The 21,810-nt window shown below is 58.1% G+C and overlaps 1 protein-coding gene across 1 annotated transcript; it reads left to right on the top strand.

Annotated features, from left to right (window-relative positions):
• The first annotated feature begins 1,478 nt into the window (after positions 1 to 1,478).
• Positions 1,479 to 21,016, top strand: LAMB2 (laminin subunit beta 2). The gene is made up of 33 exons (XM_038772225.1): positions 1,479 to 1,859; positions 3,497 to 3,666; positions 3,831 to 3,966; positions 4,154 to 4,227; positions 4,387 to 4,575; positions 4,774 to 4,837; positions 5,603 to 5,805; positions 5,977 to 6,097; positions 9,244 to 9,432; positions 9,538 to 9,717; positions 10,144 to 10,256; positions 10,454 to 10,533; positions 10,875 to 11,010; positions 11,298 to 11,456; positions 11,824 to 11,951; positions 12,058 to 12,178; positions 12,668 to 12,860; positions 13,522 to 13,665; positions 13,770 to 14,001; positions 14,183 to 14,346; positions 14,440 to 14,664; positions 14,828 to 15,045; positions 15,324 to 15,420; positions 15,635 to 16,007; positions 16,491 to 16,675; positions 16,821 to 17,062; positions 17,154 to 17,357; positions 17,470 to 17,614; positions 18,017 to 18,224; positions 18,555 to 18,696; positions 19,173 to 19,349; positions 19,976 to 20,135; positions 20,212 to 21,016. Exons 1-33 carry the CDS (start codon positions 1,832 to 1,834, stop codon positions 20,346 to 20,348), a joined length of 5,337 nt encoding a protein of 1,778 aa, XP_038628153.1. The 5' UTR covers positions 1,479 to 1,831; the 3' UTR covers positions 20,349 to 21,016.
• Positions 21,017 to 21,810: the final 794 nt, after the last annotated feature.

Genomic DNA, 21,810 nt, shown 5'->3' with positions numbered 1-21,810 from the left:
TATTACCCTTTGAAATGAGTGATTGAGAAAGGTTGTCAAGGGGGGATTTTCTTCTGGATTGAATTAAAATATGGTCCTTCCTGGGAGGGGAGATGGCCATGAAATGACTTTTCCAGATCAAGGAGTCTCATTCCAAGAACCGCTACCTCAGCTTTGTCGCAACTGATGGTTCACAAAGAGAAGATCCAGTTCTATCTCCCCTGTATTTTCACTCTGTTCTTTCCTTGTGGGCCAGGACACTTCTGCCTGAGTTTCTGGCCTTGGGTCCCGCTTGCTCTGTGACAGAACAACTGGGGGACGCTGCACCCTAATGTAGCTTAATATTCAACAGATAGCCAAGCTCCCTTTGGAGCACTGGGGTGGCGATACTTTAGCCTAGGCCCTCACTGGCCACGTTGAAGAGCCAGGAGGTGGAGAAACTGGACCATCTAGTCAAAGTACACCTCTTCAGTCATTTCTTGCCAGACTGAGGCTCCTACTGTTAACTCGGGGTGACATGAGTGCCAGAGCAGGACAGGCTCCCCCAGGATTGTTATGGGGCCAGACTGATACCCATATTCCCCCTAGACCTGTATGCCAGAGGAGGTTGGATTTCCCTCCATTCCCAGGATGGGTGCCAGTGCTGGACTGCCTCTTCACCCTGGGGCAGTGTGCCAAGGCCTTACTGCGTCCCTCTTGCTGTATCCCAGCCGTGGCTGCTACCTCCCTTCTTGTCCTCCATTTTCAGGCCCAATCAATCAATGGTATTTAGTGAGTGCTTACTATGTGCAGAGCACTGTACAGAGCACTTGGGAGAATACAGTACATCATAGTTGGCAGGCATGTTCCCTGCCCACATTGAGCTTACTACAGTCTAGAGGGGGAGACAGACATTAATATAAATAGGTAATTTCTAATATATAATTTAAAGATGCGTACATAAGTGGTGTGGGGTCGAGGGTGGGGTGAATATCAAATGCCCAGAGGTCACGGATCCAGTTGCATAGACGGCGCGGAAGGGAGAGAGAGCCAGGGAAAAGACGGCTTACCTTAGCCAGGGAAGGCTTCTTGAAGGAGATGTGACCTTAATAAGGCTTTTGAAGGTGGGAAGAGTGGCCGTCTGGCATAATAGGGAGGGGGGAGAGTCAGCACCGAACTTGAATCAGGCTGTCACTGCAGCAGGTCGTCTATTGCCCAAGTCGCCAGGTCAGGGTTTTGGTAAGGAAACACAGCAACTCAAACCACCCCCCCCTTCCCACCCCCCTCTCCCTTCTCCCCCAACCATCCGCTCTCCAGGCTTTCCTTCCTGGTACCACACCCTGTCACCAGGCAAGCCCAGCCATCTTGGCTCCCGCAGAGCTCCAGTCCAGGCTTTTCTTCCTGCCCAACTGATCCTAACTTTCTCCAAACTCCCAAAATAACTGGGAGCGGTGGTGGCAGTGGAAGAAGAAAGCGGCTGGTGAGCAGTCAACAGCGTCCTGGGGGGCCCCCTTCCCCAAACTGGGCACCCTCTCTGGCCAGTCCAGTGGATGGACCCCACCGAATCCAGTGCCCACACTGTGGGACACTGGGGTTTGACGTTGCTAGAAGCCTGGGCAGGGTGGGTCTGGGCACTGCACTGGCAGCCTCTGGAGGCATGTCCACCCCTGGCAGTCCCCAAAGGGCACTTGCCTCATCGGACTCTGGGCTTCAATATCAGCCTCAGCAAGGCTGATCCCTGGGAGCCTCGGCAAGAAACGGGGACAGATGCTGGGGTCCCAGTGTGACCCGTCCTCATCGACCTGTTTCTCCTCAGATTGGGAAGTGATATTGTGGGTACAGGGAGAGACTGGAGGACCCAGACCCCAGGTCCATGGAGCTGCTGGGTTTGGTGCTGAGCGGTGAGTCTGGTTCCTTCCTTTCTAATTTCAGAGATGGGTGAAGGGGTGAGGGATTGAGGGAGGAAGGCCGGGGGGAAGGAGGGAGCTCTCGGCGGGATAGGGACGGGGGTTGAAGAAGTGGGGGCCGGGGATCTGAGAGAGGTGAGATCCTTTGAACAAGGGAGAAAGGGGTTGTCCTTGCTCCTGGGGCTGTAACTTCCACCTGCTCGGGAGGTGGATGTCCCAGGGATGTGTCTGGTGAGTTAGGGAAGATGGGTTCAAGGCTCCAGGCCTCTCCATCAGGTTATTGGGGTGGAAAGGTAGCCTGGCTGGGAGTAACTTGAGCCAGTGCAAACCAATTTCTGGCAATTAGAGCAGTCCCTGATGGCCCGGAGCCTCCCACTCCCCTTGACCGGAGGTTCCCCACCCCCACCTCCTTCTCTCTACTCCCCTCTTCCCCCCGCCCTCCCATCTCATTTTGTGCCAATGGAACGGAAATGTTCTGTGGGAAAAATGTGTCCGCCCCCTCTGCTTCCTTCTCTCCAGCCCCCTGAGACCTGCACGGCCCTCCCCTTCTCTTTCTCCCATCAAGAGCCCAACAGAGAACAGCAGTTGGGAGCCAGAGCCCCGGGGGAGTCCATGGGTAGGGAACAGAGATAAGGTATTGGGGTGTCTTCCCAAAGGCAACTGGCATAGCCCTGCCCCAGAGACGGACAGACAGGGGGAACTATCCCCAGATTGTGGAAGGGAGACATGGGTCGGCAGCCCTGCTCTTTCATTCATTCATTCATTCATTCATTCAGTCGTATTTATTGAGCGCTTACTGTGTGCGGAGCACTGTACTAAGCGCTTGGGAAGTACAAGTTGGCAACATATAGAGACGGTCCCTACTCAACAACGGGCTCACAGTCTAGAAGGGGGAAGTCTCCCCATGCATGGGCGCCTTGTTCCTACCCCTCTCCTCTCCTCGGCTGGGGGAGAGGTCTAATGGGACCGTGTTCTCTCAGGTGAGGAGAGGAGGGGGCCCCGTCTCCGTCTCGCCGCATTTCTGACGCCACTCGGTCTGGATTCCTGGGAGACAAGGCGGAGGGGATAGGATGAGGCTGGAGCAGCCGAGAGGTCTGGAGTGATGGAGATAGGGCAGTGAGGGAGCTAAGGGCAAAGAGCAGCTGCTGCTGCTGCTGCTGCCTTTTGAAGCAAGCCTTACTTGGAGCAGTGCAGGCCCCTAGAACCTCAAATTCAGGAGAGTTCAAGGGGGCAGTGCAGCAGGGCAAAGCCTTCCACATACCACCCAGGCCAAACCTCACCACCGGAAAGGAGTGGGAGTGAGTTGAGGCCATGGATGTGGGTGGTGATGCACATCCACGGTTATTCCTGGACACCAATAGACTTGAAAGTCCCCAAATGAAGGTGCCCAGACTACCCAGTCCATCCTGAGCCCAGCCTAAACCCACGCTTCGGTGGATCAGTCTGGCTCATGCAGGCCATGATGCCCCCTGCTCTTCCTGAGGGAGAGCTCTGCAGTCACTCCTTCTCCCTCTCAGTTCCAGTCCTTCCACCCCTCCACCCCCTCCACAGTCCCGGTTTCCTTCCTCCTCTTTCTCTCAGGTCTTTCTTCCTAGGATGTCCTCCTTACCGTAGTTCTGATTTCTCCCCAGTGCTGGCAGGAGCCCTGGCTCAGCCCCCTGACCATCTACAAGGCTGCTCCCTGGGCAGCTGTTATCCAGCCACAGGAGATCTGCTAGTGGGCAGAGTCAACCAGCTCACAGCCTCCTCCACCTGTGGGCTGAAGAGGCCTGAACCGTACTGCATCGTCAGCCACCTGCAGGTAAGGCTATCTGGCCTGAATCTCATGACATAAAGGGCCAGGGGAGGGGCTGACACTGGGTGGGGAGTGGAGGTGGCGGAGAAGACGCATCTCAGGTCGGCAGGCTTGGCCCAGGGCAGCCGGGGTGCCTGACAGTTCCAGCCCTGATGAAGCCTCTGTTCCAGGATGAGAAGAAGTGCTTCGTGTGTGACTCACGCCGACCGTACGCCCCACGGACCAACCCTCAGAGCCACCGTATCAGCAATGTAGTGACCAGTTTTGCCCCGCAGCGCCGTGCTTCCTGGTGGCAGTCAGAGAACGGTGAGACTCAGGCGGGCACCAACAGAACCCAGGGCAGGGATGAAGGCCTGGCAGCTCTTTCTAGGCAGCAGAGTCAATGGAGTCGGTGGCTGGGGGAAGAGGAAGCCACCCAAGGGACTGTCCCGTCCAGTAGTCCTCAAGTGTGGCGGCAGAGATGGGGTGCTCCTGACTGGGTGTCTGTCCCTAGGCCTGTCCGCGGTGACCATCCAGTTGGACCTGGAGGCTGAATTCCACTTCACCCACCTCATCATGACTTTCAAGGTGAGTTTCTAGAAAGGGGAAGGCCGTGCCTCAGTGCGGGGCAACTCCAGAATGGTGTGCCATGGCACCCCCAAGAGATTCTCTACTTGAGGTCCCCAATCCTGGGAGCTGCCACTCCTTTTGAACCTTTCCTCCGCCCGCCCCTCTTTGACTCCCTAGACCTTCCGGCCTGCAGCCATGTTGGTGGAACGCTCAGCGGACTTTGGCCGTACCTGGCAAGTGTACCGCTACTTCTCCCAGAACTGTGCCGCCGACTTCCCCGGGGTGCCTCTGGCCCCGCTGCGCCGGGGAGATGATGTCATCTGTGAATCACGCTACTCAGACATTGAGCCTTCCACCGAGGGCGAGGTGAGTGGGGAGGAGGGTGGCTGGATGATGGGTTGCGAGGGGCATTCTGGCCACAGGCACAACTGACAAAGACACCGTGTAGATGCCCAGGCCGGCTCCAACTGGGTTTTTCTGCCTACCGCAAGGAGAACAGGACCCTCGAGGCAGGCCCTCAGCTTTGGCCACCTGCCCAGGCTCAGGGGTCTTTTCTGCTGGCAGGTGATTTACCGTGTGCTGGATCCGGCCATCCCCATTCCAGACCCCTACAGCCCCAACATCCAGAGTGAGTGTTGGCTCCAGCCCCCTGTTTCAGGGCTCTCCTGAGAATCCCTCTCCAGGACAGTCTTCTGCCCTTCTCCCTGGGGGAAAAGGTGACCCTGCTTGTCACCACCCATCCTAGAGTGCCAGCGTTGCTTTCCCTCCTCTTCCTCCTCCTCTCCCTCCTCCTCCTTTCCCCTCCTTCTCTTCCTCTTCCTCCCGGCCCCCTCACATCACTCTGTCCAGCCACCCAGGCGTCTTGGTTGCTAATTGGGATCAGCTAGTCTATTTTGGGTCTTTTTCCCCAGACAGAGCAGTGGCTGAGTTTAGCTCTGGGTTTAGAGTTGGGGATGGGGGTGGGGAGAACTTCTTCTACACATGACAGTGCCCATTAACCGTAGTCAGTGCAGACTATTTTCCCCTCCCTCATTTCCCTGGCTTTGGGCCCCTGGCTTCCCAGCAGCCCAGTGCCTCCTGGGGCCTAGAGCTCTGTGGCGAGGCCGCTCTGAGGCTAGCCCAGAACTGAGAGACAAGAGCATTTGGCTGGGAAATCCGAGGGGTTTGGGAGTAGTGGGGCGGGCGAATGGTGGGGGGGGGGGGGATGGCATGCTGGAAGATTTAGGAGCAGTGGGACTTGGGGGAAGGGAGTGAGTTGGAGAGGCTAGGTGGATCTCCCATCACTCTGGGAGCCAGCGGCCCGGGAAGCTCTCTTTCCATAGGGGGTTGAGATGGGGGAGGAGCACAGGATGCCTGGGCTTCTTATAGTCTCTCTCCAACATGGCTACCCTAGACCTGCTGAAGATTACGAATCTGCGGGTGAACCTGACCCGGCTGCACACCTTGGGAGACAATCTACTGGATCCCCGGCAGGAAATCCGGGAGAAGTACTACTATGCCCTGTATGAGCTGGTGGTGCGCGGAAACTGTTTCTGCTATGGTCATGCTTCCGAGTGTGCCCCTGCTCCCGGGGCCCCCACCGGCATCGAGAACATGGTGAGAGGGAGACGGGGGTGGGGAGGGGGGAATGAACAGGGCCGGATATTCTTTGGGCTTGCCTTGCCAGACAGCCCCTGTGCTAGGCTGCATTTTCCTTTCTCTTTCCTCCTCCTCCTCCTCTCTCATAATTTCGCCACTCCCTCTCTTCCACTTCCCCCATCCCTACAGGTGCACGGTGGATGTGTGTGCAAACACAACACCAAGGGGCTCAACTGTGAAAAGTGTGATGACTTCCATCATGACCTGCCCTGGCGTCCAGCAGAAGGTTCCAACTCTTATGCCTGCAAAAGTGAGTGTGTCTTGTCCTTTGCCTCCATCCTGGCTCCTGCTTGTGTCCCCCTACCCTTCCGCTGCTGTGGTCCCCACTTGAGATGATCGGGTGATCAAAATAGAAAAGTGGCTCGAATTACTACTTCTGAAAGATTTGCCTCCCTCCCTTTGGTATTCTTCCATAATCTTTCAGAAGAGCAATTTTCAGAGAGCCTTGCTTCCACTCTCATAGCCCCACTAGCCAGGGGCGAGGAAGGACTGGCCCCACACGGGTTCGCCCAGAGCAGTTCCAGAGGACAGACCCAGGTCCTTGTTATCATCCACAACAAAAATGTATTGACCACTCATTGTGTGCCAGACTCTTTATGAAATGCCATGAAGAGTTAGAGGAAACTAATGGGAAAAACAGACTGTACACAAATACACCAACAACAGGTAAACATGAAACACAAATGGCAGAAGCATGTAAACATATAAAAGGCATAAGAACATAAAGGATAGAGACTAAATAGACACACGAAGCTGTATCTCTCAGTATGAAGTAGAAGTGGCCTCCAGCTGGGTCACAACTGAGTGCGCCAATTGGTTCCTAGGCAGGGCCATGGCTGGGCCGTGAGAGAGGCTGGGGAAGGGGAAAATGTTACCGGAAAACCTATCTCCTGTGGCCGAGAGCTCCCACAACGTTCCTCTCTCTAGCAAAATTAAAAAGAAAAACCGAGCTACCTGGTTGGTACAAAAATAACCTTTATTATTACCACTTTCTGCCATTCCTCCCACCCGCCTGCACCAACACACATACATATATATATACATGTACATATATATATATATATATGTATATATATATATATCCCTTACATCGGGTACACTCCAAAGGGAGTCCCTCCACCAGTTAACCCACCAGTGAGCGCACTCGACGTTGAGCGCTTGTCTCAATCTGAGCAACAAAAGGAGGGAAGACTCGATATACTCTGGATGATTTGGGTATTTATACACTCCTAATTCTCGGTCTGCCCCTTCCGTGACAGAGTGGTGTATCATGGATTTTTTTTTTAAGAAGTTTCACATTCTTCCCGAAGAAGCAGAGCATGGAGAGGCAGGCAGTTTTAAGGATGGTCCCCCTTCATTGATCCTTGTCTTCTGGTGGTCAGTAGCTTTTCGCAGCAGTTGACCTATATTACAAGCCGGACCTTTCCTCTTCCACACAGTCATTACATCGTGTCTGCCCCCTTGACTCTGCTTCTGACCTTCCCCCATACATTTTATCTACGTACCCTGGCTTTTCGCCTTCCATCCTTCTCTACATCCTGGGCCTCCGCCTTCCACCCTATAGCTCTCTTGGGGTCGCCCAGGACCCAGCATCTATAGGCCTCCCCTCATATTTTCAGCTGACGTCATGTTATCTCCAGTAACAGAAAGGGGGAGGGGAAAGTATAAGAACAGCAGGAAGATTAGTTGTGTGGCCTAGTGAATAGAGCATGGGCCTGGGCATCAGAAGGAACTGGGTTTAATTAATTTAATTTAATCGTGGTATTTGTTAAGGGCTTACTAGGTGCCAGGCACTGTTCTAAGTGCTGGGGTAGCTACAAGCCAGTAGGGTTGGACAAAGCCCCTGTCCCACATGGGGCTCACAGTCTTAATCCCCATTTTACAGAAGAGGTAACTGAGGCACAGAGAGGTTAAGTGATTTGCCCAAGGTCACACAGCAGACAACTCTTGGAGCCAAGATTAGAACCCAGGTCCTTCTGACTCCCGGGCCCACTAGGCCACGCTGCTTCTTGGTTCTAATCCCGGCTTCACCAGTTGCCTGCTGCGTGACCTTGGGCAAGTCATTTAACTTTTCTGTGCCTCAGTTACCTCATCTGTAAAATGGGGGTTAAGACTGTGAGCCTCATGAGGGACAGGGACTGTGTCCAATCTGATTAACTTGCATCTACCCTAGTGCTTAGTACAGTGCCTGGCACGTAGTAAGTGGTTAACAAATACTATTAAAAAAAAAAAAAGGTGACGGAACTAGGGTAGCAGGGGAGTTAGGGCCTGAGAGTCTGAAGTCATTAGAGAAGCAGCATGGCTCAGTGGAAAGAGCACGGGCTTTGGAGTCAGAGGTCATGGGTTCAAATCCCGGTTCTGCCACTTGTCAGCTGTGTGACTTTGGGCAAGTCACTTAACTTCTCTGGGCCTCAGTTCCCTCATCTGTAAAATGGGGATTAAGACTGTGAGCTCCCCGTGGGACAACCTCATCGCCTTGTAACCTCCCCAGGGCTTAGAACAGTGCTTTACACATAGTAAGTGCTTAATAAATGCTATCATTGTTATTATTATTATTAGGGCCAGTGGGGAGAGTTGGGCCCCCGGAGAGAGACTCTGGCTGTACAAAGAGCAGGAATGAGAGTGGGAACTATTGCACTGGGAGAAGGGAAAAGGCAGGGGCCCCCAGACACTGACTGGGTTTTTCTGCTGGTTATGCGTCCCTGGAAGTCCCTGGAACAACTAGAGTGATCGGAGTCATTCAACCTGCAGATATTTCGTGGAGGGGGAGGCTTTCTGGGACAGAAGGGAAGAAGGGAAAGTGGGTTTGGCAAGGAGGAGAGGGAGAACATTCCAGTCGGGGGGGAATGTCATAGGCGAGGGGAGGCTGGAGGGCTGCAAACAGAAAGCATAGGACAGCGGAGACCTGCAGCACCCGGAACGGCTGGTAGGCATATTCCTCTTGGGGGCTTGGTGAGTGGCGAGGGTGGCGAGAGCAGGCGTTTCCGAAATGAGTGGCTAGCAACAGACGGCCGGGGCTAGGGAAGCCCCTGCAACAGAATTACAAATAATCAAGCATATGTGTGTGAGCAGCAGTGCAACTGAACAAGAGCCATATGTGGCCCGCGAGCCACAGCCCGGCCACCCCTGGCGCAGACAGCGGCTCGGAGTCGATAGAGATGGGAGTCAGGATGGTGAGCAGGTCTAGACGGAGAGCAGCATGTGCGGAAAAGGAGCGGGAGGGAGGACCGGAGCAAGGCGTGTAGCTATGGTGGCCGTCGGGAGGCTATCGATGGGGCCACGGTAAGACTGCAGGGCCATCTCCAGGGCCAGAGCCAAGGCAGCTTGCTTACCTGGAGGGCTACGTTGGGAGGAGGGAGACCCAGGGCTGTGACTTCAGAGGGTTCTGTTCCCCAGAGTGCGAGTGTAACCAGCACTCCAGGAGCTGCCACTTCGACATGGCTGTGTTCCTGGCCTCGGGCAACACGAGCGGAGGCGTGTGCGACGGCTGCCAGCACAACACCATGGGACAGCACTGCCAGCTCTGCCGGCCCTTCTACTACCGTGACCCCAGCAGGGATCTGCGTGATCCCAGTGTGTGCCGAGGTGAAAACGCAAGAGGGGCTTGGGGAGGAGGGCCCAAGGGGACGGCATACTGTGGGGGGTGGGGTTGGTGGGGATGTGAGACTCTCCTTCCCTCTGTGCCCCTAGCCTGTGACTGCGATCCCTCGGGCTCCCTGAACGGTGGCCTCTGTGACTCCCATGATGATCCTGCCCTGGGACTCCTCGCGGGCCAGTGTCGCTGCAAGGAACATGTGGTGGGGCCTCGCTGTCAGAGCTGCCGTGATGGTTTCTTTGGCCTGAGCGCTGACAACTCCCAGGGCTGTCGGCGTACGTACCTCACCCTGATGCTTTCCTCTGATGCTCTGCCTGCACCCTGCCCCTCGTACCCTGTCCTGTCCTGCCTGGGCACAGCTTGGCAATACCCCATCCTAGCCAGGTCCAGCTCCCCAATGCTCTACCCTGCCCAGATATTACCCCTTGGTCCCCACTCCTCTCCCAAAGCCCCACCATCCTCCTTCCTACACCATCCTGTCTGCTCCGGGCCCTGCTTGAGGATTGTGTGCAGCTCCCTTCGGCCACCTTCCTAGCCCATAACGGGTCCCTGCAGGGGGGTGGGGTGGCCTGGGTTGGGGAGAAGAGGGGGCCATTCCAGCAGACTAGATCTCGGGAGCCCTCTGCTTGAGAGAGAGCAGATGGAGATGCTCTTTGGAAAAGGGTCCCCCCCGCCCGCGCGAACCTCCATCTTTTTCTCAGGGTGTCGCTGTGATCCCCGGGGGACGGTGTCCGGGGGGCCTCCGTGTGATCCCGTGAGCGGGGACTGCTTCTGTAAGCGTCTGGTCACAGGTCCCAGCTGTGACCAATGCCTGGTACGTCCCCTCTGGCTGAGACTGGATGGGGAGGGAAAGGAAGGGAAGGGAGGGCTGGGGCTTGGAGGGTGGAAGAGTCGGTCCATGGCAAAGCTGGGGCTGGTGGGTGGGGAGGTGGGGGTCTGGGGCCGAGGATTTGGTGCCAGGGGAAGAGAACGGCCACCGTAGTCAGGTTGACCCTGTGCTGTCCCCTGCAGCCAGAACACTGGGCTTTGAGCAACGATCTGCACGGCTGCCGCCCCTGTGACTGTGACATTGGGGGGGCCTACGACAACCAGTGGGTATTGACTGGGAGCCTGCGGGCACGGGGAGCCTGGGGGGGCCGGGGTGTTGGGGGCCCAGGGCGGGCCTGGGGGAGCAGGGAGCCAGCCAAGAGCACAGGGGTCCTGGAGCCAGGGAACCAGGGACTGAGCTACCGTGGGAGGACAGCCCGCAAGGGAACTAACTCGGGCCGGAGGCCCAGGGAGAGCGAGGCACAGAGGTAGGCTTTGTAAGGATGCCAGGGGCCACTCCAGCAGATGGGCCTGAAACCCCAAGATCCCTTTTTCCCCTCATGTGGGTCCCAGGGAGAGGAGAGGTAAGGCCTTGGGCAGCACTTAATAGGTCCTGTGATAGTAGGTGTGCAAGAGAGACAGGGCAGTGTCGTTGCCGCAACCACATGATCGGAAGACGCTGCAACCAGGTACAGCCTGGGCACTACCGGCCGTATCTAGACCACTATACTTACGAGGCTGAGGATGCCCAGCGGGACCAGGTGAGGTTGCATGGCCTGGTGGGGGGGAGCTGGGATTGGGGGTGAGGGGGGATCAGAGGGGGGCAAAATGAGATGGGAAGGCAGAGGCAGAGAAAATCAAGGGGCAGGAATCCGGGGAGGGCAGGGGAGATGAGGCCAGAAGAAAGCCTGGCCTGGCCCAGCCTGGGCAGAGCTCTAAGGGATAGTGCCCCAGCTGGCATTTATCTGAGGACAGGTGTGTGCCAGGCTAGACCTTCCTCTGCCCCAGAGAGGCAGCAGGAACAGGCCCCGGCTCTGTCCTCTCGCAGGATGTCAAGGTGGTGGAACGGACGGCGCTCCTCGGCCACGAGACTTCCTGGACTGGCGCTGGCTTTGTGCAGCTCCAGGAGGGCAATACCCTCAGGTTCTCTGTGGACAACCTCCCCTTCTCCATGGACTATAGCCTGCTCCTTCGCTATGAGCCACAGGTTGGTCTTCCCCACCGCCAGCCCACCCCTTGGGCTTCTCGTTCATTCATCCTGTCCCACCAGCTGTCCATCACACCTACCTTACCTGTCTTCCCCCGGGCCTCATTGTCCCCACTGCCTTCCATCGTCCCAGGAAAGAGTTAAGCGGGAGAGGAGGGACTGGAGCCAACCTAGAAAAACTCATCTCATCTAGTGAGCGTCCAGAGATCCGAGAGGGATGTTGGAAGGGTCACCCTGGGCTTTTCTGTTGCCCCTGCTCAGCCCTCTGGTCCGGAGCCCAAGCTCTCCCCCGCGACACACCTCAGCTGGCAGGATCCCATCCTCTGCTGGGAGGATACCGGCGGTCCTGACGGTGGCTCTCTGATAGGTCCCAGATCAATGGGCAGAAGTGACAGTGTTAGTGCAACGCCCGGGCCCAGTGGCCGTCAGCAGCCCCTGTGGCAACACCATCCCTGAGGATGACCGACTACGTGGGATGTTCCCTCCGGGAGTCAGGTGAGGTTGGGCGGGGGACGGGGGGGGAGGTGGGCCACCTCAGTGCTGTCCACCCCCGCCCCCAAAGTTCCCTGACCATCCTCCTGCTCCCCTGCCTGCCCCACAGGCATGTGGTGCTGCCTCAGCGTATTTGCCTGGAGCAAGGCCTCAAGTACACGCTCCAGCTTGAGCTGACCCATGGAGGTAGCCGTCCTGGTGCCTCTGAACTCGGCTTGTTGCTTGACTCGGTGAGTCCTGGGCAGGGATCACATCTACCAGCGTTTAGTACAGTGCTCTGCACACAGTAAGCGCTCAATAAATGCGATTGAATGAATGAATACAATTGAATGAATGAATGAATCTACCAGCCCTAATTGTCTCGTACTATCCCAGGCTCTTAGTACAGTGCTCTGTACACAGGCAGCGCTCAGTCGATACCAATGATTGATTGATTGGCTGAGACGTAGGAAAGGCAAGCCCGAGAGGCAAGTCTAAGGTGGGGGGGGGGGCGGGGGTTGTCACTCAAAGAGGGGGAGAAAAGCCGGGTGGAACCCGATAAAACATCGGTGAGGCCACTCCCTCCCTGACCTTTGGATCTCACCATCCCAGGCCGGAGCATCCAACTCCTCTGGGAGACCCAAGAGGGGAGAGAAAGAGGGGGAGGCCGTAGAAGGCTGGGGGAAGGGGAGGCAGGCGAGGGCAGGACGGGGGAGCAGCCTAAGGTCTTGTCCCCATAGCTGGTGCTGGTGCCCTACTACTCGATGCTGGAGATGTTCAGTGCGGGCGACGCAGACTCCATCGAGCGCCGCACCACCTTTGAGCGGTATCGCTGCCACGAGGAGAGTTTGACCCCGGCCAAGGGGTCCCCTGCGGAGGCCTGTGCCCCCCTGCTCATCAGCCTGGTGGCTCTGCTGCATGATGGGGCGCTGCGTGAGTGCTCACCCCGCAGCCGGCAGGCTGACCGGGGTGCTGGCTGGAGAACGGTTTCTCCCAGCTGGGAGCCGACTGAATGAGAGCGTCTAGGGGGAGGGTATGACTAGGGTGGAGGGAGGGTGGGGAAGGGGAGCATCGGCTAGAGGTGGGAAGGTTCCTGTCCCTCATTCCTCCTGGGGCCCATGGAGTTGGCATTGGTGAGGTGCCACTTGGGTGGCCCGTGAGGTGCCCGCACCTCCCTCCACAGCGGCAGAGCTCTGACCTCCGGCCCTTCCCCGGTGGGTCCCTGAGGCTGCCTGGGGTGAGGCAAGCAGACGGCTCATCCTCAGGGGCCCTTGCGGTGGGGACACGAGGAGCCCCTTGTGCCCAGCCCCGGTTAAGACCCCAGAAGTGGTGGTGGCAGCATCCTCTTCTTCATCCTCCTGCTGGCAGAGGGCAAAAGGCAGATACTGAGACCATGGGCCCGATGAGAGGCGGGGACCGTGTCCAACCTGATTATCTTCTAGCTACCCCGATGCTTAGTACGGTGTTTGACGCGCAGTACGCGCTCAACAAATACCATTAAAAGAAAAAAGGCAACAGTGCCCTTAGCCAGAGATGAGGTGCTCCTGGTACCAGGGGCAGGCCCTGCAGCTCAGTCCCATCTCTCTGCCCCCAGCCTGCCAGTGTGACCCCCAGGGCTCTCTGAGCTCCGAGTGCAACCCCCATGGCGGCCAGTGCCAGTGCAAAGCTAACGTCGTGGGGCGGCGCTGCGACCGCTGTGCCGTGGGGACCTATGGCTTTGGCCCCTCCGGCTGCAGAGGTAAGGAGCGCTCTTCTTCGCCCTTCTCTCCCCTCTCTAGTTCCCTTCCCTTTCCCACCCCCTCCATCCCCCACTCTGGATCCTGGACCTTTGTGCTCCCTCAGCGTGTCAGTGCAACCCCGAGGGCACCCTGAGCAGCCTGTGTGACAATGCCAGTGGCCAGTGTCCCTGCCGGCCTGGTGCCTTCGGATCACGCTGCGACCACTGCCAGCCGGGTCACTGGGGCTTCCCCCGCTGCCGGCCCTGCCACTGTAACGGGCATGCCGAAGAATGTGACCAGCGGACAGGGGCCTGCCAGGCCTGCCGAGATCATACTGCGGGGGACCGCTGTGACAGGTCAGGGGCAGAGGAATTGGAGAACTGGGGTGCTGGAGGGGATGGAGGGGAGCAGCCTTGGAATGGGAACCCTGAAGTACCAATAGAGACCCCTAAAGTCACTTTTCCCTCCTCCCCTGGGTGGGTGACCCCCAGCTCAAGAAATGCCGGGCCTTCTTCTCACCCTGTTGCCCCTCCACAGGTGTGTGGCTGGTTTCTATGGGAACCCGGTCCTGACCTCAGGTGGGCACTGCCGACCCTGCCCCTGCCCCGAGGGCCCAGGCAGTCGACGCCACTTTGCTGCCTCCTGCCATCAAGATGGGCGCTCCCACCAGGTGGTTTGCCACTGTCAGCCTGGGCATACAGGTAAGTGGGGGGTGGCACGCCCAGGGCAAACTTTTCAACTGGGATAGGGGTCCCCACGGGGGGATGGTACCCTGAAACTGACGTCGGCTGCAGGCCCCCGCTGTGAGGAATGCGCTCCTGGGCACTACGGTAACCCGTCCCAGGCTGGGGGCCGCTGCCAGCCCTGCCAGTGCAGCAACAACATCGACCCTACCGACCCCGAGGCCTGTGACCGGCGCACCGGGCAGTGCCAGCGCTGCCTGTACCACTCAGAGGGACCCCACTGCGCCTACTGCCGTCCTGGCTACTACGGACAGGCTGCTCACCACAGCTGCCGGCGTGAGTATACAAGGGGATGGGGGCCGGGGCATCGCTGCCAAGCTGAGGGGCGGGGTGAGGAGAGGGTGACACCGAGTGGGGAGATTCTCTCGAGGACTGATTGGAAGATAGTGCTGGCCCAGAGTGGTGCCCACCCAGTGACATGGATTTGCTGGGACGGCAGGGTGCAGCTGTAACTTCCTGGGCACCGAGCGCAGTCAGTGCCCCTCTCAAGAGGAGTGCCACTGTGACCAGAGCAGCGGGCAGTGCCCGTGTCTACCCAATATCCACGGCCAGAACTGTGACCGCTGTGCCCCCAACTTCTGGAACTTGGCCAGCGGGCAAGGTTGCCAGCCCTGTGACTGCCACCCCAGCCACTCGATCAGCCCTTCCTGCAATGAGGTACAGTACCGCCCATCCGGGAGTGAGGTGGGAGCCCTGGGACAGGAGGCTTTAGGTCAGTGATCCAGCCTGTGGGACAGAACCTTTGGGTCTTTCTGCCTGGCCCTAGGCCTCCCCACTATCATAAACCTCTAAAGAGAGTGCCATCCCCGTTCCCCAGCCCACCCTCTTCCCCACCAGTCCCTGCCCACCCTGGTGGAAGTGAGGGGCCGGTGGGTAGCCATACAGCCACTTACTGCTCAGGGGCTCTCTCTCTCTCTCTTTTTCTCTCTCTCCAGTTCACAGGACAATGCCACTGTCGGGCAGGATTTGGGGGTCGGGACTGCACTGATTGTCAGGAGAATCACTGGGGAAATCCTGGCCAGCAGTGCCGGGGTGAGGCTTGCAAGCCTGGCCAAGGAAGGGGAAAGGGGGGGACCGCCGAGTGGACAGGGAGGAAGGAACAAGAGGTGGGGGGGGAGTGGGGGGAGGAGTGAGAGGTGGGAGAGGGAGAGCTGAGGCCCGGGGGGAGGCCGGAAGATGAGGGTAAAGCGGAATGGGGCCAGAGGGCCCGGCCGGGTTGGTGACTGGCCCGGTTCTGCCCCCTCAGCCTGCGACTGTGATCCCCGAGGCATCGAGACCCTCCAGTGCCACCGCACCACGGGTCACTGCAACTGCCGTCCGGGAGTATCTGGTGTGCGCTGCGACCAGTGTGCCCGGGGATTCTCGGGCACCTTCCCCACCTGCCATCCTTGCCACCAGTGTTTCGGGGACTGGGACCGAGTGGTACAGGATCTGGCCACCCGCACCCGGCGCCTGGGACAGCGAGCACAGGAGCTGCAGCAGTCAGGAGCCATAGGGGGCTTTGAAAGGAACTTCCGGCTGTTGGAAGAGAAACTGGGCACCGTGCAGGGCATTGTCAGTGCTCGCAACACCACCGCCACAGCCATCACCCAGCTCATGAAGATCACTGAGGAACTGCGGTGAGGGCAGCAGGCATTCGCTGCCAGAGGGAACTGTCTGTCTCCCCGCAACCATCCGTCTGTCTGTCCAGATACCGTATTTATTTTCCTATTAGATAGTCTTTATAGTCCGCTACTACCGTCCCTGAGATTGGTCTTTGGATAATACAGTATGCTGCCCAAGAAGGCAACCTCTCCCCTCTTCCCATCCTCCCCTTCCTCTTTCTCCCTCTTCCCTCGCCTCCCTTTCTTTCCTCTCCTCCTCTTCCCTCCTCCCCCTTCACAGGGCTGGGATTGTCTGGGGCACCTGAGAGCACCCTGCAGTCTGACTGGGAATCAGAGGGTAGTTGCATGCTGAGTGCGTGAGGAAGGGAGGCCAAGTGCCCGTGGGCCAGAGGGTAGGGCGCCCACAGGATCTGCAGCATCTCAAGCCTGGGCCTGAGGGCCTCAGGCACCGAGGACATCCAGCTGCAGCCTGACTGAGATGCTGCCTCTGCCCTCCAGAAGTGGGATCGGGGAGACCACCGAACGGCTGACCCAGCTGGAACGGGAACTGACCGTGGCTCAGGATGAGAACTTCAACTCCAACCACGCGCTAAGTGGGCTGGAGCGGGATGGCCGTGCCCTCAACCTCACCCTGCGCCAGCTGGGCCGCCAGCTGGACCTCCTCAAGAATTCCAACTTCCTGGGTAAGAGCTCTGGGCCCAGGCGTGGGGGAGATAGGGAGACCTCCCCCCGCCGCCACCCATGATGAGGGCAGGGGGACTGAGGGAGGATGGGCTGGGCGAGCCGACCGCCCCGCTGTGATACGCCTCTCCGATGTGGCTGACGTAGGTGCCTATGATAGCATTCGACAATCCTACAATGAGTCGGCGGAGGCCGAGCGCCACGCCAACGCCTCCGCCCTGGCGGTGCCCAGCCCCGTCAGCGACTCTGCGGGCACCCGCCGTCGGGCGGAGAAGCTGATGGACAGCCGGCGGGACAGTTTCAACCGTAAGAATGCCGCCAACCAGAAGGCCCTGGAGAACCTCTTGGCCCGGGCCAATGCCCTCAGCTTGACGGGCATCAATGAGTTGGTGAGTTGCAGCTGGGCCGGCTGGGGCAGTGACAGGGGGATGTGCCTCGTGGGCCAGGCTAACCTGGAGTGACCCGGGGGCCTCCTCCCAGGTATGTGGGGCCCCAGGAGATGCCCCCTGTGCCACGAGCCCCTGCGGGGGAGCTGGTTGCCGAGATGAGGATGGACAGCGGCGGTGCGGGGGCCTCAACTGCCAGGGAGCAGCAGCCACAGCAGATAACGCCCTGGGCCGGGCCCGGCACACTCAGGAAGAGCTGCGGCGAACTCTGGGCGATGCCGACGAGCTCGTGAACAAGGTCAGCGGGGCGCGGGGTGGGGAATCGGGAGGAAGACGAAGGGTGGCGGGGACGAGGGAGGCGAGGAAAATGCAGGACAGTGAGTGACGACAGCCCTCCCCTGGGCCTCCAGGTGGCCGAGGCCAAGCTGCAGGCAGGTGCCGCACGGCTGCGAGCACAGGCAGCCCTGGACAAAGCCAACAGGACCCGGGGCCAGGTCGAGCGCTCCAATCAGGAATTGCGGGAGCTCATCCAGAACATCAAGGACTTCCTGAGCCGTGAGCAAGGCGGGCTGGGGTGAGACAAGGGCAGTGAGAGGCTCCCAGAGGATCAGTGTCACGGAGCAGATGCCCCAGGGCGTTCTGCCTCCATTTCCCCTTCCTCAAAGGTCCCCGAGGGGCAAGTCCAGACTGGGGCGGCCCCAGAAGGCTTGGCTCTCCGTTCCCCGTTATTCCTGATCTGATGACCGCCCCCCACCCACTGACTGACTCTTGCGGCTGACCTGCAAGACAGGGTGGCCTCTTGTCCCTTGGGGACCTAAGGAGTCTGCCAGCCCCTGTAAACTCCTGAGGCCAGTTCCTACCTGATCCCAGAGAACTCTACACGCTGCGTTGGTCTGTTCCTGGGGGACTCTGAAAGCTCCGTCCGTCCGTCTGTCTGTCTGCCTGTCTTTCTCACAGAGGAGGGGGCGGACCCAGGGAGCATTGAGGCTGTGGCCAACCGGGTGCTGGAGCTGTCCATTCCGGCCTCGTCCTCCCAGATCAGCCACCTGGCAGCAGAGATTGCCCAGCGGGTGCGCAGCCTGGCTCATGTGGATGCCATCCTGGAACGCACGGCCGGGGATGTGCGCCAAGCTGAGCAACTCCTGAATGATGCCCAGCGGGCAAGGTCAGCCCTCTTCCCTTCAACCCAAACTCAACCCCCTCACTTAATGCCCCCTCACTTCTCCCTCCCCCCCCACCCCCACCCCCAGCTCTATCCCTCCTTGGCCTCTCCCATGTTTAGCATTAACATTGCCGTCCCCTGCCCAGGGGTTTTTCGGTGGGTGGAGGGGGTTGGGGGGGAGGATAGAGGAAAGGGAAATTGTGGAAGGGGAGGGCGTGGGGTCAGAGATGAGGGAGTTGTGGGGTGGGGGTGGGCAGGAGGCCAGGTGGACAATGGGATGTGGCTGGGGAGGAGAGCAAGAGAAGCTGTGCTGATGGAGAAGGAGCTTCGCAGGAGTCATGCCCAGGGGGAGAAACAGAAAGCAGAGATGGTGCAGGAAGCCCTGGAGGAGGCAAAGCGAGCACAGAGTGCAGCCGAGGGGGCCATCCGCAGCGCTGCTGATGACACCCAGCACACTGAACGGACGCTGGACACGGTGAGCCCTGGGACCGTACCCTGGACAGCCCCATCCCCACCCAGGAAACACTCCCTCCCCAAATGGGAAATACCACTGAGAGACACAAGGGCCGCTGGGGTACCTGGCCAGTCTGTGTCCCCCTCCCGCTCCCTAACCTCAGGTCGGCTAGGAACGTGTTGGTTCCTGTGTCCCTTGTCCCCATATGTCCACCCTCACTAGCCAGGGGGAGGAAGATGGGGGAAGGGGTGAAGCAACTCTTCTTTCTGGCCCCTAGGTAACGCCCATTCACCCCACCAAGGGCCAGGGAGAGTGGTTGGGTGTAGGTTGAGCTTTGGGTTTGATGATTTGAGCTCATTACGGGCAGGGAACGTGTCTGCTGATTCTGTTGTACTCTTCTGAGTGCTTAGTATAGAGCTCCACGCGTAGTAAGTGCTCGATAAATATCATTGACGATTGATTGATGGATGGGTGGATGGATGTCGTCTGGTTGGCAGGTGGCGGCCAAGGCGGCTGGGGCTGAGCAGGAGCTGAATGCTGCAGCCAAGCGGGCAGAGCAGCTGGACGCCCAGTTAGACGCCCTTAAGCTGAAAAGGGCCGGAAATAGCCTGGCAGCTACCCAGGCAGAAGAGACAGCCAGCAATGCCCAGGGCCGTGCCACTGAGGCAGAAAAGGTGCGTGTGTGTGGTGACTTCCGGGGATCTTGGAACCCAGCGTCATACCCTCCAGATTCAACACTGTTTCCTCCCACCACCCCGTAGAGCCATGGCTGAAGAACAAGCTTTGAAGGGCAAGGGCCACTTAGCATCAGCCACTCAGTAGCCCTCTAGGGGATTTGGCACCTGCCCCAAGGAGCTGTAGACCAACTGCGTTCTCTCTTTCCACTGGGTCCGACTGGGAAAGAGCCCAGGGATGGCTCATGGGCTTTGTTTTGCCTTAAAATCGTAAGAACTGCCATCTTGGTCGGAACCCCAGCGCTCAGAACAGTGTTCTGCACACAGTAAGCGCTCAATAAATACGATTGAATGAATGGTGTCCTAACCGATACCATCAGGGGCACCACAGTATGCTTGGAGGAACTGTGTTCTGGCTGCCCTCCTTGTGATATCCAGTCACCTGGGGGGGTGGACCATCTCACGTTTCCTAACCTTCCCTCCTGACACGGACGGACCTATCACCTGGGAATTTGCCCAGAGCCTTATCGAATCCATCGATATTTTCTGCCTGCACGACTTCCTGTGACAATGAATTCCTTATGCTGTGGAGAGAGGGAGTGGTAAGCATGTGGGTCTTGCTGCAGCTGCTGAAAGACCAGCTGGGAGACCGTTTCCAGACCGTGCAGGAACTGGCAGAGCGGAAGGCTCAAGGTGTCCTGCAGGCCAAGCAAAGAGCCGAGAGGCTGAGAGACGAGGCAAGGGGACTCCTGACAGACGCCCAGGACAAGCTGAGGCGCCTGCACGGTGAGGAGGGGAGGGACCTGGTGCGGGAGGGGGTCACTAGGGGGTTGGGAGGGGCTAAGAAACTGTGTCCCCGCAGAGCTGGAGGGGACATACGAGGAGAACGAGCGCGAGCTGGAGGACAAGGCTGCTCAGCTGGATGGGTTGGAGGCAAAGATGAAGGGAATTCTCGACTCCATCAATCAGCAGATTCAGATCTATAACACCTGCCAGTGACCACTATGCTTCCCTCCATCACCTCCCTTCGTCACCCAGCTCCGCTCCCCCATTGAGCGAACACAACTTCCTTTTGCCCAGCAGGAGCTGGGCCGCGGAAGCAGGGCCTGAGGCTCTGCCAGACCACATATATGTGTGTGTGTGTGTGTGTGTGTGTGTGTGTGTGTGTGTACACGGGTGGTGGGACCCCACCCTCTTCTCCCCAGACAACTGCATCTTGTGAGCTGCCACTTCCCGTAGTTTCTTCCCCCTCTGACACACTCTCCATGCCCTACTGCAGTCCATTCACAAGCAGTACGTCTACCCGCCGCCTGCTAGAGGGGCAGATATGCCAGAAGTCATTACCCTAGTATATCTTAGTATACCCTAGCCATCGGGGGTACCAACGTATGCTTGTGGAGCCACCATGTGATGGTTGCCCTCTTTTTAGTACTCAATCACCTGGTCAGGGGTGGGCTAGCTCACATTTCCTAACTTTCCCCTCCGATAGCTTTTCTCAGGCCTATCAGAGTGGGGATAGTGCGGGTGTCACTCCTCTCTACCAACTGGGGAGACCACGAGAGGAGGGGGCTTGCCTGCTGCAAGGCGGAGAGATTACAGTACTGCTGCGTAGGCCAACTCTGTAGTTGCTTTCTGGGTTGAGTGAATAAATCCGAGTCTGGTGAAAATGGTGGGTGACGGGTTGCTCTGTCCACTTCTCGCGCTGGCCCCGGGGACTGAGGTCCCTATGGCCCTTTGTGGATTGGCAGGGGAAGGGTCAGATCTGTAGGCATGAGGCTGGCAGCTGGCACCGCTCAGGAAACCTGTGACAAGGGACGGTGGAAGCCTCAAGCGTAACTTCAGCCCTGGTGCAGGCGTTGGCCACCTCGACTCCAGTGAGCCCTCCAGACACCAAGCTTTCTCTCTCTCTCTCTCTCTCTAAATTGCCAAATATTAAAGGCATAAAAGATTAGATAAATGATCATAAACAAAACCAAGCAAATAAGCAGATACACCAACAATTGGTAAAGTGGTTGATGGTGTGACAAAAGCAAGAAGGTGGGAGATGGATGGGGGAATGCCTCTCGGAAGGGGTGACTTTTGGGGACTTTGAGAAACAGTGTGGCTTAGTGGGTAGAGTCCAGGCCTGGAGGGGTCAGGGGACCTGGGTTCTAATCCCAGCTCTGTTAGCTGCCTGCTGTGTGATCTGGGGCAAGTCACTGAACTTTTCTGCGGCTCAGTTTCCTCATCTGTAAAATGGGGATCCAGTATCTGTTCTCTCTCCTCCTTAGACTGTGAGCCTCATGTGGGACAATCAACCAGTCAATCATTCAATGGTATTTACTGAGTGTTTACCATGTGCAGAGCACTGTTCTAAGCGCTTGGGAGAGTAAAATGCAACAGGATTAGCAGATTCATTCCCTGTCCGTAATGAGCTTGAGAGTCTAGAGGGGGAGACAGACACTAATATGAATAAAAAAGT

This window comes from Tachyglossus aculeatus, chromosome X1 (assembly GCF_015852505.1).
Source record: "Tachyglossus aculeatus isolate mTacAcu1 chromosome X1, mTacAcu1.pri, whole genome shotgun sequence".
Classification (NCBI taxonomy): Eukaryota; Metazoa; Chordata; class Mammalia; order Monotremata; family Tachyglossidae; genus Tachyglossus; species Tachyglossus aculeatus.
Note: the sequence above shows the minus strand (reverse complement) of the source record. Positions and strands in the feature narration are given on the sequence as shown.